Source organism: Tachypleus tridentatus, chromosome 4, assembly GCF_004210375.1.
Source record: "Tachypleus tridentatus isolate NWPU-2018 chromosome 4, ASM421037v1, whole genome shotgun sequence".
NCBI classification, from domain to species: Eukaryota; Metazoa; Arthropoda; class Merostomata; order Xiphosura; family Limulidae; genus Tachypleus; species Tachypleus tridentatus.
Window position 1 is genome coordinate 28,085,104 of NC_134828.1, and position 16,110 is coordinate 28,101,213.

General features: G+C 33.3%; 1 protein-coding gene across 1 annotated transcript in view; it reads right to left on the reverse strand.

Annotated features, from left to right (window-relative positions):
- Positions 1-6,406: 6,406 nt before the first annotated feature.
- The window catches only part of LOC143248753 (protein O-mannosyl-transferase TMTC1-like), a 62,304-nt gene continuing 52,600 nt past the window's right edge, over positions 6,407-16,110 (reverse strand). Inside the window, exons 13-17 of the mRNA XM_076497436.1 lie at positions 15,722-15,866; positions 11,659-11,796; positions 10,640-10,762; positions 10,379-10,456; positions 6,407-7,895 (exon numbers count right to left, since the gene is read on the reverse strand). Of these exons, the coding sequence (XP_076353551.1) occupies positions 7,737-7,895; positions 10,379-10,456; positions 10,640-10,762; positions 11,659-11,796; positions 15,722-15,866 (643 nt within the window). The 3' untranslated portion in view covers positions 6,407-7,736. The remainder of the gene's footprint in view (positions 7,896-10,378; positions 10,457-10,639; positions 10,763-11,658; positions 11,797-15,721; positions 15,867-16,110) is intronic.

Below are 16,110 nucleotides of genomic sequence, written 5' to 3' on the forward strand. Positions count from 1 at the left end.
AAAATAGTTTTCCCAGCACGTCTTGAAGTTGAATGATGTAGATTAATTCTGTCGACAGCAAAGTCTATTTATACTTAAACAAAACTGACATCTCTTATATTTTGTAATTCACTGTCCATATATTAGTCGTTATTTTACCAGACCAGCATTCAGTGTTAGCTACTGCAGAATAAGTGTTATGAGTTCAATTTATTTTTTATTAAATATTTATAATTTATATTTAAGGAAGTAGCAGTTTGTTATACACGAGGTTACTCACAGTTAGAATATAAGTTCACATATGAATGATACTGTACAGGATACAAGTATCTACTACACTTATCTGGTACACACTACTCTACAGCTACACGTGTCTATTACACACTATTCTACAGCTGCACGTATCTGGTACATACAATTCTAAAGCTACACGTATATAGTATACACTAATCTATAGCTACATGTATCTAGTAGACACTATTCTACAGCTACACGTATCTAGTACACACTACTCTACAGCTACACGTGTCTATTACACACTATTCTACAGCTACATGTATCTAGTACACACTATTCTACAGCTACACGTATCTGGTACACACTATTCTACAGCTTCACGTATCTAGCACACACTATTCTACAGCTACACGTATTTAGTAAGCATTATTCTACAGCTACACATATTTAGAACACACTATTACACAGCTACACGTGACTAGAACACACTATTCTACACCTCACGTATTTAGTAAGCATTATTCTACAGCTACACATATTTAGAACACACTATTCTACACCTCACGTATTTAGTAAGCATTATCCTACAGCTACACATATTTAGAACACACTATTACACAGCTACACGTAACTAAAACACACTATTCTACAGCTACACGTATTTAGTAAGCATTATTCTACAGCTACACATATTTAGAACACACTATTACACAGCTACAAGTAACTAGAACACACTATTCTACAGCTACACGTATTTAGTAAGCATTATTTTACAGCTACACGTAACTAGAACACACTATTCTACACTTCACGTATTTAGTACGTTTCATTAAGACTTTTTTATGTAGTAGAGATGACGGAAAAAACTGTAATTTAAGTAACGTAACTTAAATCTTAACTGAAAAAGTAATCTATTCTTCCCGATTCAAATACAAGCTTGCTTTATAATTCTTAATTAATTGCCTGGCTAAACCTTTATTGTTTTTATTGAATTATACTGACATATGGTTATGGTGTCGACATTTAACTTTAAAGGTACGTATTCGTCATTTGAGGTATTAAGGGAAAGGTCATGAGATACTTCCTTGAAATTTCAGTGTCCTATTGTGGTCAATGATTGTTACACAAGTTAAGTTCTGGTTCCAGAAAACAGGGCTGCTAAAGTGTATCTGAGTTGTTCCAACACTTTCCGATACATGGAAAGTACGATTTAGATATCAATTAGTGTAACTTTACCTGTGATTAGAGTGTAAAAACCCACAGTGTGTGATTTACGGTGGGACTAGGGTGTAGAGATCTACATTTTAAGGTGTGAAAATATTTTAAAAGATATATATTTTAAGTGGATTACACACATGTGATTAAGGTGTAAAGATGTATATTTTAAGTGGATTACACACAAGTGATTAAGGTATAAAGATGTATATTTTAAGTGGATTACACACAAGTGATTAAGGTATAAAGATGTACATTTTAAGTGGATTACACACAAGTGATTAAGGTGTAAAGATGTACATTTTAAGTGGATTACACACAAGTAATTAAGGTATAAAGACGTATATTTTAAGCGGATTACACTCAAGTGATTAAGGTATAAAGATGTACATTTTAAGTGGATTACACACAAGTGATTAAGGTGTAAAGACGTATATTTTAAGTGGATTACACACAAGTGATTAAGGTATAAAGATGTACATTTTAAGTGGATTACACACAAGTGATTAAGGTGTAAAGATGTATATTTTAAGTGGATTACACACAAGTGATTAAGGTGTAAAGATGTATATTTTAAGTGGATTACACACAAGTGATTAAGGTATAAAGATGTATATTTTAAGTGGATTACACACAAGTGATTAAGGTATAAAGATGTACATTTTAAGTGGATTACACACAAGTGATTAAGGTGTAAAGATGTACATTTTAAGTGGATTACACACAAGTGATTAAGGTATAAAGATGTATATTTTAAGTGGATTACACACAAGTGATTAAGGTATAAAGATGTACATTTTAAGTGGATTACACACAAGTGATTAAGGTGTAAAGATGTACATTTTAAGTGGATTACACACAAGTAATTAAGGTATAAAGATGTACATTTTAAGCGGATTACACTCAAGTGATTAAGGTATAAAGATGTACATTTTAAGTGGATTACACACAAGTGATTAAGGTGTAAAGATGTATATTTTAAGTGGATTACACTCAAGTGATTAAGGTATAAAGATGTACATTTTAAGTGGATTACACACAAGTGATTAAGGTGTAAATATGTATAGTTTAAGTGGATTACACACAAGTGACTAAGGTGTAAAGATGCATATTTTAAGTGGATTACACTCAAGTGATTAAGGTGTAAAGATGTACATTTTAAGTGGATTACACACAAGTGATTAAGGTATAAAGATGTAGATTTTAAGTGGATTACACACAAGTGATTAAGGTGTAAAGATGTACATTTTAAGTGGATTACACACAAGTGATTAAGGTATAAAGATGCATATTTTAAGTGGATTACACACAAGTGATTAAGGTATAAAGATGTACATTTTAAGTGGATTACACACAAGTGATTAAGGTATAAAGATGTAGATTTTAAGTGGATTATACACAAGTGATTAAGGCAGAGATGTATATTTTAAGTGGATTATACACAAGTGATTAAGGTGTAGAAATGAACATTTTAATTAGTTTATACACAAGTGTTTTAAGTATAAAGATGTAGATTTTAAGTGGATTATACACAAGTAATTAAGGTATAAAGATGCATATTTTAAGTGGATTACACACAAGTGATTAAGGTGTAAAGATGTACATTTTAAGTGGATTACACACAAGTGATTAAGGTGTAAAGATGTACATTTTAAGTGGATTACACACAAGTGATTAAGGTGTAAAGATGTACATTTTAAGTGGATTACACACAAGTGATTAAGGTGTAAAGATGTACATTTTAAGTGGATTATACACAAGTAATTAGGGTATAAAGATGTATATTTTAAGTGGAATATACACAAGTGATTAAGGTATAAAGATGTACATTTTAAGTGGAATATACACAAGTGATTAAGGTATAAAGATGTACATTTTAAGTGGAATATACACAAGTGATTAAGGTGTAAAGATGTACATTTTAAGTTGATTATTGACACGTGTGATGACGATGTAAAGATATAAAGTTTAAATTAATTAAAATCAATAAACTGTAACAGATCAGTTTATAAGCAGTTAATAGTGTATTAATTTTCCACTTTTTGATTTTTTTCTGTTGTGTAATAATAAGTTGACATTTCCGACAGAGAACTAGTGTTTGAAACAATTTTATATAAACAATCACAGTGGAGATAGATGTAAAATTAACCACATTCTGAATATAAAGATCAATAGCTTTATAAATTTAAAGATAAGTTTTTGCTTCAGTTAACGTTTCGACGTTGGAACGCAGTCATCAAAATTAGAACTACTAGTAGAAGGTAAGAAAGAATTCGACCCTAATGAAGCCATAACAGCAAAACTTTATCTGAAACTGTTGTTATTATCTGGAGAGTAAATGTCTTTTTTTTCTAACTTTATTTTGAAATATCTAAATTCTTCCAGTGTGTGCTAAAATTATCTTCTTTTCTTAAAATTAAAGGTCACCTGTTTTCTAGTATTGTCCATCACGTGTTGTTGTAAATATAGTGTTCTGAGTATATTTCCAGTGTTATCTATCACATAGTGTTCTAAATGTAGTGCCGTCAGTATATTCCCAGTGTTATCTATCACGTAGTGTTCTAAATGTTGTGCTGTCAGTATATTCCCAGTGTTATCTATCACGTAGTGTTCTAAATGTAGTGCCGTCAGAATATTCCCAGTGTTGTCTATCACGTAGTATTCTAAATGTAGTGTTGTCAGTATATTCCCAGTGTTATCTATCACGTAGGGTTCTAAATGTAGTGCCGTCAGTATATTCCCAGTGTTGTCTATCACGTAGTATTCTAAATGTAGTGTTGTCAGTATATTCCCAGTGTTATCTATCACGTAGTGTTCTAAATGTAGTGCTGTCAGTATATTCCCAGTGTTATCTATCACGTAGTGTTTTAAATGTAGTGCCGTCAGTATATTTCCAGTGTTATCTATTACGTAGTGTTTTAAATGTAGTGCTGTCAGTATATTCCCAGTGTTGTCTATCACGTAGTATTCTAAATGTAGTGTTGTCAGTATATTCCCAGTGTTATCTATCACGTAGTGTTCTAAATGTAGTGCTGTCAGTATATTCCCAGTGTTATCTATCACGTAGTGTTCTAAATGTAGTGCTGTCAGTATATTCTTAGTGTTATCTATCACGTAGTATTCTAAATGTAGTGCTGTCAGTATATTCCCAGTGTTATCTATCACGTAGTGTTCTAAATGTAGTGTTGTCAGTATATTCCCAGTGTTATCTATCACGTAGTGTTCTAAATGTAGTGCTGTCAGTATATTCCCAGTGTTATCTATCACGTAGTATTTTAATGTAGTGTTGTCAGTATATTCCCAGTGTTATCTATCACGTAGTGTTCTAAATGTAGTGCTGTCAGTATATTCTTAGTGTTATCTATCACGTAGTATTCTAAATGTAGTGCTGTCAGTATATTCCCAGTGTTATCTATCACGTAGTGTTCTAAATGTAGTGTTGTCAGTATATTCCCAGTGTTATCTATCACGTAGTGTTTTAAATGTAGTGCCGTCAGTATATTCCCAGTGTTATCTATCACGTAGTGTTCTAAATGTAGTGTCGTCAATATATTTCAGTATTATCAATCACGTAGTGATTTAACTATAGTGGTTTTAGTATATTTCCAGTATTATGAATCACTATTATGAAATCAGTGTTATGAAACTAGAGACAGTTCAACCAACATTTTTCAACATCTGTTGAACCTCATTTTTTTCCTTTAAAGCGCGTCTGTCCACGCCTGAATTTTCAGTTTCAAGTATTTTTATCACTATGTAGTTTCACACTTTTCTTTCGGTTTGAAGTTCAGATATAAAATAGAAATATCTACCCGCACTTACTATTTAGTTTTAAATACTGGTATAACACCAACACTTCACCTCTCGGCTTGGAGTACTGTTATAATACAACGAATCTACCCACAGTTCACCTTTTGTCTTCAAAACATGTAAACCAAAACTTTGTTTTTATTTTATTTCAAACATTACAATACAAAATTATCTTGAAATATCCTCTCTCTGTTTTAACTCTATAAAATAAATATACGTGAAATTAAACAAAAAAGTGAAACAACAGCGCCCCCTAAAATATATTCAAAAGTAAAAATTATATTCGTTTTTTATTTTATATAACACGATTTATTAATACTTTAGAACTTATAGGGGAAGAGGAAAGATGGAGTAGAATGTCCACATTTCACCACGTCTTTCCTGAAACTGTAGATGTTATTCTGTTTTGCTATGTTATCCTAGGATTTTAGAACTTGTCTTGTGTTGGGGAGTAATTTGCTAAGTTTTAGTATGTTATCTCAGGATTTTAAAACTTGTCTTGTTTTAGGGAGTAATTTGCTAAGTTTTAATATGTTATCCTAGGATTTGAGAACTTGTTTTGGGGAGTAATTTGCTAAGTTTTAGTATGTTATCCTAGGATTTTAGAACTTGTTTTGGGGAGTAATTTGCTAAGTTTTAATATGTTATCTTAGGATTTTAAAACTTGCTTGGTTTTAGGGAGTAATTTGCTAAGTTTTAATATGTTATCCTAGGATTTGAGAACTTGTTTTGGGGAGTAATTTGCTAAGTTTTAATATGTTATCTTAGGATTTTAAAACTTGCCTTGTTTTAGGGAGTAATTTGCTAAGTTTTAATATGTTATCCTAGGATTTTAGAACTTAAGACTGTTTCAACTTGCACTGTTTGAGGAAGTAACGTCTAGATTTTAATACAGGTGTTTTAGAAATTACCTTGTTTTTACAGCATCAAGTACGTCATGCTAGAGTTTTATAACTCTGTTTTTGAAGGAGTAATTTTCTGTGATTTAGTACGCCATACTAAAGTTTTAGAACTTGCACTGTTTCGGGTCACTTGTTGGTTTTAGTTCGTCATTTTATGGTTTTTATAGCTGACACAGTTTTAAAGAGTAATTTTATAGGTCTCGGTAAGTCATCCTAGGATTTTAGAACTCAAAGTGTTAAGGGAAGAACTTTTCTACGTTTTAGTAAGTTATTCTGGGATATTAGACTTACATAGTTTCACAGAGTAAATTTCTTTAAGATTTTAATGTGTCATCCTGCTTTTAGAATTTAATAGTTGTGGGGAGTAATTTCTATGTTTTAATACGCTATTTTAAGGTGTTTAGTACATCCTCTGTTTGAGGGAGTAATTTCTATGTTTTAATACGCTAGTTAAGGTGTTTAGTACATCCTCTGTTTGAGAGAGTAATTTCTATGTTTTAATACACTAGTTTAAGGTGTTTAGTACATCCTCTGTTTGAGGGAGTAATTTCTATGTTTTAATACGCTAGTTTAAGGTGTTTAGTATATCCTCTGTTTGAGAGAGTAATTTCTATGTTTTAATACACTAGTTTAAGGTGTTTAGTACATCCTCTGTTTGAGGGAGTAATTTCTAGGTTTTAGTACGCCCTTCTCGGGTTTTAGAATTTAGGTTGTTTCAAGGCGTAATTTTCTAGGACAAAGTACATTATCTTGTAATTTTAGGACTTAGGTTGTTTTGGGGAATAATATTTGGGTTTCAGTGTTTTATAATAGGGTTTTAAAATTTAAACTGTTTCAGGGGTTTCTTTTTAGCTTTTAGTACGCCATCTTATGGTTTTAAAATTTATTATATTTCGGGAGTAATTCCTAGGTTTCAGTAGATCATCGTGTTATTTTAGGATATTCACTGCTTTAGAGAATAATTTTCGAGGTTTTCATACGTTATTCTAGGACATTATATGCTACACTTTTTGATGGTAGACTTTCTAGGCTTAAGTCCGTTATCTTAAGTAAATAGTTGAATTCTTTCTTAGAGTTTTTTGTTAAAATAACTGACTATTCATCTATTCATGTATTGTTTTTCTCGTATGAATTGTGATGAATGATTTAGTACATTATACTGTATATCACTTGACCCAATTGTTAAAGTTGCTTCAAAATCCTGCTCGGTCCTGTTAGCAAATTTCAAATTCTATGTCCCTCTCTTAGCGTTCTTTTCTTTAAAATTCCAGGAGAAAACAAAACTCAGTACAGCGTAAACGTAAAACATTTATCGACATTGTCTTTGGCAAAAAATACAATCTTTCTGTTAGGTGTTTTTTCTCTCTCTAAACTATGATTTAATATATTATGTAACACGCTCTACTTTTCTTACAAAACTTAGTATTCGTTTAATGATTCGTAGCTGCAAAGCAGCGCCCCCTATCTAGATAATTCAACTATTTGTGGAGTTGACTCTCTCAGCTTTGAGATGACTTATCTCAAGATTTTACCGTTCTCCTACGTAACGCAGGAGAAAGTATTGCAACGTCACTGGGGAGTCAAAACGCGTCATCACCATGTCTGGCAAACGTGGTTGTCACCTATACGGTCTTGTAATGACGACTTGAGCACTTGTTTCTTCAGTTTCTTGAGGTTTTCCAAAACTACCAGGTTGTTCGGATCTAGGTTTTGTGCCAATCGGTAGTGCTTCAACGCTTCAGTATACCGACCCTACAAGGAAACATAAGAGCTTCAATACAGTCCAGCCATGACACAAACAATAAGTGACGTATCGCAAAATAGATACAAAACACCAAATAGGAAACACTATATATTAACCGATTCACAGTACTGTTTACAGGAGAACAAAACCATGGCCTTAGTGTTTTACAGTCTGTAGAGTAAGGGGGTACTGTATGGGAACTGATCTGCAGTACTGTTTACAGGATAACACAACCATGGCCTTAGTGTTTTACAGTCTCTAGAGTAAGGGGAACTGTATGGGAACTGATCTGCAGTACTGTTTACAGGATAACACAACCATGGACTTAGTGTTTTACAGTCTCTAGAGTAAGGGATACTGTATGGGAACTGATCTGCAGTACTGTTTACAGGATAACACAACCATGGACTTAGTGTTTTACAGTCTCTAGAGTAAGGGATACTGTATGGGAACTGATCTGCAGTACTGTTTACAGGATAACACAACCATGGACTTAGTGTTTTACAGTCTCTAGAGTAAGGGATACTGTATGGGAACTGATCTGCAGTACTGTTTACAGGATAACACAACCATGGACTTAGTGTTTTACAGTCTCTAGAGTAAGGGATACTGTATGGGAACTGATCTGCAGTACTGTTTACAGGATAACACAACCATGGACTTAGTGTTTTACAGTCTCTATAGTAAGGGGTGCTGTATGGGAACTGATCTGCAGTACTGTTTACAGGATAACACAACCATAGACTTAGTGTTTTACAGTCTCTAGAGTAAGGGGAACTGTATGGGAACTGATCTGCAGTACTGTTTACAGGATAACACAACCATGGATTTAGTGTTTTACAGTCTCTAGAGCAAGGGATACTGTATGGGAACTGATCTGCAGTACTGTTTACAGGATAACACAACCATGGCTTTAGTGTTTTACAGTCTCCAGAGTAAGGGGTACTGTATAGAAAGTTATCTACAGTAGTGTTTACGGGAGAACACGGTCCTAAACTCTCTAGAAACAACTGCATATAGAATAGTTTGTATACTTTATTATTCAGCTGTTTCAGGTATGTCGTGGAAGTGACTTGTGTACACCTGACACATATTTATATTACAAACACAGTTGCTAGCTATGTCGCTTACCGTTGTCTAGGGCATGTTGATGACATTTTGCCATCGGCAATTGTGTTCATGGAATCTCACCTGTTGAAAGACGTCGATTTTTACTTACTACGGCTGGGGTACGACATTTTACAGGTTTCTTTTTTTAAAGTTAGGCACAACGGTCTATTTTGTGCTCTGTCCACTACGAGTATCGAAATCCGGTTTCTAGCGTTGTAAGTCCTTAGACACAGCACTATGCCACTGGGGGAGGGAGCTACTTTGTGTGGATAGTCCTATTTTCTCGAATTTGTTCATATTTCTTAGTTTTTCAATGCCATTTAAGTATAGGGGATATCATAGTCTTGGAATCTAAAAGTCTCCGATCTGAACACATCCTTAAATTTGAAGGTGTGAATATTTTGTGTCTGAAAGAGTTGCCATTTTTTATCTCAAAAACGGCAAGTTTCATGACGTCACAGTACCTATGTGGTGACAAACAATGCCAAAATGTAGTTTCCGATGTATGCCAATTGTTTCGTTTGCAAACATTTACATGGATATATCTTATTAGCGGACAATCTTTAAAATACTTTCGTCTGTTTATTTCTATCATAAACCTGTTTTGATAAACGTTAAGGAAAAAAACTACATTTATATTCCAAATAAACATACAATAATATATTTTTGTTTGAACCAACGTTCCGCCTTTGGAGCTACTTAAAAGTTAACTTACATAATTCCGAATGAGAATAATTGTGAGCTCAGACTTCACCGACAACGAACATCGTATTGGATGTTTCCGAGTGAAAAAAACATTGAATAAGGCCATTTACGATTGGAAATATCCGACACGGACTTTACCGAGTGAGGATTCGGACATTTACGATAAGGAACATTGTACTTTGAGTTGTGTATATTAACCCTGAAGAAGCCACTAAGGCGAAACGTTGGATTAAATAAAAATGTATTATTGTATATTTATCAGAAGTGTAAAGGTCATTTTATCTTATCTTTCATCCAAATGTGTTAATCTCTCCAGTATGCACTACAAAATTTGAAACTAACATAAACCCGGTTTTCTAGCATGCTTTAATTCCAGCAGAGTCTGATCTGAACATTTCCATAAAGTTCAAATATGATATTTTATCTCGACAAAGTCTGGATACGGCGTTACTTCTCGGCAAGGTCCAAGTTCCGCATCCTTCTCGGATGTACGATATTTCCAAACGGACACGTCCGAATTCAATTTTTTTCACTCATACGACTATCGCTTTCGGTAAAGACTGGGATAGTTATTTATAACTAACATGTAGCCGATACTCATATTTAAATATTGTAGAAATACGAGAAACGATACAGCTAATACACCAGGGTTACGTATTGTAATAATAGTATTTACCTGTAAGTGATGGATGACACCAAGATTCAGATGAGCATGGGCTATGTTGGGGTCGATCTGTAACGCTAAATCGTAGCTCTGGCGGCGGTTAAAAGAATTAAAAGATAGTGAGAATCAGCTTCCAATAATTTAAAATTAAACATTTATCGTACAGAAATCAAGTGTAGTATAACAATGACTTTACAATCAACTAAGTACAATTTTTCACTACGATTTATTTCACTCTATACTCGAATTTTACGTAATGAAAACAAGTTCTACCTGGGCAGCTGTGGTCAGAGCATCCAGCTCCTTTGCGATGTCTCCGTGACAAACATAAAGTTGAGCACAAGTGTGATCACAGCTGGAACACAGGCTGATAGCTTGCAGAATGTGAACCAATCCCTGTAAGAAAAGACACGAGCAGTTCCTTACACTTCTACTCAGTTCTTCATCAGTTACGAAAATTAAAAGATCGAATTGCTGGGTCGTTTTCTAGAGCGTCGTGGTTTGGTAAACAAAGATGGATTTTCTTTATTGTAGCAAAACTTAAGAAAACCTCCAAAATGACAATCTTTTTATTATTAATTAAAGAATATAACACCAGTTCCCACATAATAAAATAATTAACTTTGTGAGCATCGCATCAATTCTTAATCATTTCGCTTACGTATGGCACCAGTTCTCACAGAATAAAATACTCGATTTTTTTAATATAATATCAGTTCATAAAAAAAACAAATTCGCCTTTTTAAGCCCAGGACAGAAAATTATGAAAAACAAACATTATCTTTTGAAGCAAGACATAATTTCCTACAAAGTAAAACAATCGAATGTTAAATATATACAGTAAATACTCACTATTCTGTGTCTGTTAATATTGGTATACAGTATCGCCAACTTACTTTGACACTTCTATTAGTGTTGGTATAGAGTACAGCCAACTTAACTTGACACTGCTGTTAGTGTTGGTATACAGTACAGCCAGCTTACCTCAGCACTTCTGTTAGTGTTGGTATACAGTACAGGCAACTTATCTCAGCACTTCTGTTAGTGTTTGTATACAGTACAGCCAGCTTACCTCAGCACTTCTGTTAGTGTTGGTATACAGTACAGCCAGCTAACCTCAGCACTTCTGTTAGTGTTGGTATACAGTACAGGCAACTTATCTCAGCACTTCTGTTAGTGTTTGTATACAGTACAGCCAACTTACCTCAGCACTTCTGTTAGTGTTGGTATACAGTACAACCAGCTTACCTCAGCACTTCTGTTAGTGTTGGTATACAGTACAGCCAGCTTACCTCAGCACTTCTGTTAGTGTTGGTATACAGTACAGCCAGCTGATGGTAAGCATCCCTGAAAGTATCATTTCTTTTTATTGCAGAGAGTAGGACGTTTTCAGCTTCTTTAAAACTACGTTCTTGCATTAACAGCTGTGCCTAAATAGACAAGAAATATCACACAGTATCTACAAGAGAAATAAATAACACATCTTATCGAGGAGAAACAAATGACATCAAATAGTATCTACAAGAGAAATAAATAACACATCTTATCGAGGAGAAACAAATGACATCAAACAGTTTCTACAAGAGAAATAAATAACACAGCTTATCGAGGAGAAACAAATGACATCAAACAGTTTCTACAAGAAAAATAAATAACACACCTTATCGAGGAGAAACAAATGACATCAAACAGTTTCTACAAGAGAAATAAATAACACACCTTATTGAGGAGAAACAAGTAATATCAAACAGTTTCTACAAGAGAAATAAATAACACAGCTTATCGAGGAGAAACAAATGACATCAAACAGTTTCTACAAGAGAAATAAATAGCACACCTTATCGAGGAGAAACAAGTGATATCAAACAGTTTCTACAAGAGAAATAAATAACACACCTTATCAAGGAGAAACAAGTAATATCAAAGTAATAAAACAGTTTCTACAAGAAAAATAAATAACACACCTTATCGAGGAGAAACAAATGACATCAAACAGTTTCTACAAGAAAAATAAATAACACACCTTATCGAGGAGAAACAAATGACATCAAACAGTTTCTACAAGAGAAATAAATAACACACCTTATCGAGGAGAAACAAGTGGTATCAAACAGTTTCTACAGGAGAAATACATAACACACCTTATCAAGTAGAAACAAGTAATATCAAAGTAATAAAACAGTTTCTACAAGAGAAATAAATAACACACCTTTTCGAGGAGAAACAAGTAATATCAAACAGTTTCTACAAGAGAAATAAATAACACACCTTATCAAGGAGAAACAAGTGGTATCAAACAGTTTCTACAAGAGAAATAAATAACACACCTTATCGAGGAGAAACAAATGACATCAAACAGTTTCTACAAGAGAAATAAATAACACACCTTATCGAGGAGAAACAAGTGATATCAAACAGTTTCTACAAGAGAAATAAATAACACACCTTATCAAGTAGAAACAAGTAATATCAAAGTAATAAAACAGTTTCTACAAGAGAAATAAATAACACATCTTATCGAGGAGAAACAAATAACATCAAACAGTTTCTACAAGAGAAATAAATAACACACCTTATCAAGGAGAAACAAGTGGTATCAAACAGTTTCTACAAAAGAAATAAATAACACACCTTATCGAGGAGAAACAAATGACATCAAACAGTTTCTACAAGAGAAATAAATAACACACCTTATCGAGGAGAAACAAGTGGTATCAAACAATTTCTACAAGAGAAATAAATAACACACCTTATCAAGTAGAAACAAGTAATATCAAAGTAATAAAACAGTTTCTACAAGAGAAATAAATAACACACCTTTTCGAGGAGAAACAAGTAATATCAAACAGTTTCTACAAGAGAAATAAATAACACACCTTATCAAGGAGAAACAAGTGGTATCAAACAGTTTCTACAAGAGAAATAAATAACACACCTTATCAAGTAGAAACAAGTAATATCAAAGTAATAAAACAGTTTCTACAAGAGAAATAAATAACACACCTTTTCGAGGAGAAACAAGTAATATCAAACAGTTTCTACAAGAGAAATAAATAACACACCTTATCGAGGAGAAACAAATGACATCAAACAGTTTCTACAAGAGAAATAAATAACACACCTTATCAAGGAGAAACAAGTGATATCAAACAGTTTCTACAAGAGAAATAAATAACACACCTTATCGAGGAGAAACAAATGACATCAAACAGTTTCTACAAGAGAAATAAATGACACACCTTATCGAGGAGAAACAAGTGGTATCAAACAATTTCTACAAGAGAAATAAATAACACACCTTATCAAGTAGAAACAAGTAATATCAAAGTAATAAAACTGTTTCTACAAGAGAAATAAATAACACACCTTTTCGAGGAGAAACAAGTAATATCAAACAGTTTCTACAAGAGAAATAAATAACACACCTTATCGAGGAGAAACAAATGACATCAAACAGTTTCTACAAGAGAAATAAATAACACACCTTATCAAGGAGAAACAAGTGATATCAAACAGTTTCTACAAGAGAAATAAATAATACACCTTATCAAGTAGAAACAAGTAATATCAAAGTAATAAAACAGTTTCTACAAGAGAAATAAATAACACACCTTTTCGAGGAGAAACAAGTAATATCAAACAGTTTCTACAAGAGAAATAAATAACACACCTTATCGAGGAGAAACAAATGACATCAAACAGTTTCTACAAGAGAAATAAATAACATACCTTATCAAGGAGAAACAAATGACATCAAACAGTTTCTACAAGAGAAATAAATAACACACCTTATCGAGGAGAAACAAGTAATATCAAAGTAATAAAACAGTTTCTACAAGAGAAATAAATAACACACCTTATCGAGGAGAAACAAATGACATCAAACAGTTTCTACAAGAGAAATAAATAACACACCTTATCGAGGAGAAACAAGTGGTATCAAACAGTTTCTACAAGAGAAATAAATAACACACCTTATCAAGGAGAAACAAGTAATATCAAAGTAATAAAACAGTTTCTACAAGAGAAATAAATAACACACCTTTCCGAGGAGAAACAAGTAATATCAAACAGTTTCTACAAGAGAAATAAATAACACAGCTTATCGAGGAGAAACAAGTGATATCAAACAGTTTCTACAAGAGAAATAAATAACACACCTTATCGAGGAGAAACAAGTAATATCAAACAGTTTCTACAAGAGAAATAAATAACACACCTTATCAAGGAGAAACAAGTGACATCAAACAGTTTCTACAAGAGAAATAAATAACACAGCTTATCGAGGAGAAACAAGTGATATCAAACAGTTTCTACAAGAGAAATAAATAACACACCTTATCAAGGAGAAACAAATGACATCAAACAGTTTCTACAAGAGAAATAAATAACACAGCTTATCGAGGAGAATGAAGTAATATTAAACGGTTTCTACAAGAGAAATAAATAACACACTTATCTTATATGAACTCTGTCTCTTTGACCTTTATAAACAGCTTTTCCTTGCTTAGACTGCTAACTTAGTATTGGGAATACTAAGTTTATCTATTATATCCGTTGTTGTGTGGCGGCTATAGAGCATGAAGAACTGAATACTGGCCAATGACACTTTTACTTTACTTAACGTGTCCAGTGTATAGGATTTGCTAATAGCAACTAGAAATATAAAGCACGTTCTCACCAACAGTACGTCTGTTACAATTCATTAAGATGTAGTTCCAACTTATCTCTCTTTGGTTAATTTGTGTTCGGAGTTACAGATGAAGAGTTGAATTCCCCGAAACTAGTTTAACCCCATAACACACGCTGATTAAAGTGTAGTTTGATCTTGACCTCCCTTGACCTTAGACTTCGAGATAAAACAATTTTCGGAATACTAAGTTTAATTAATGTGTATAGTGTTGTTGACTGTTGTTATTTATAGCGTTTTAATTTCAGGTAAAAAAGAATTATTTTTTTTTTAATTTCGCGCAAAGCTACACGAGGGCTATCTGCGCTAACCATCCCTAATTTATCAGTGTAGGACTAGAGGGAAGGCCGATAGTCATCATAACCCACCGCCAACTGTTGGGCTACCCTTTTATCAACGAATAGTGGGATTGACCGTCACATTATAACGCCCCTACGGCTGAAAGGGCGAGCATGTTTGGTGTGATAGGGATTCGAACCCGTAACCTTCGGATTACGAGTTAATGCCTTAACCACCTGGCCATGCCGGGCCAAAAAAGAATTAAAAGGACAAACTGTGAGGTATGAGAGGTTAGAGTGCTTACTTACTATGAGAGGTTAGAGTGCTTGCTTACTATGAGAGGTTAGAATGCTTACTTACTATGAGAGGTTAGAGTGCTTACTTACGTAATGCATTTTCCCATCTTGATAATGGCTATACTGATTTATCAGTGTCAGGAAGACTTCTTTAGCAGCCAGAAACCTCCTTGACTTGATGTATAAAACACCGAGATTGTCCAGTACTTGAGGGTCGTTTTGAACTTTTAAAGCTCTAGAATGAGAAGGTCACAAGTTATTAAATTTTTACCTAAAACTGGCTCTTGAAATAAAATAGTGTGTTGAAAACCAAAAGCAAGTTTGGATACCGACTTTAAAAGGTGAAGGTTACCAAAACATTTAGAACGTTCAGTTAAAGTTAAGACCAGCCAATCATTCGTCTTGGATCTTTAAATCTTAAAGATATTTAATATATCTCTGGAAGAAGAAACTTAGTTAAAAACAAAGTAGAAATAATA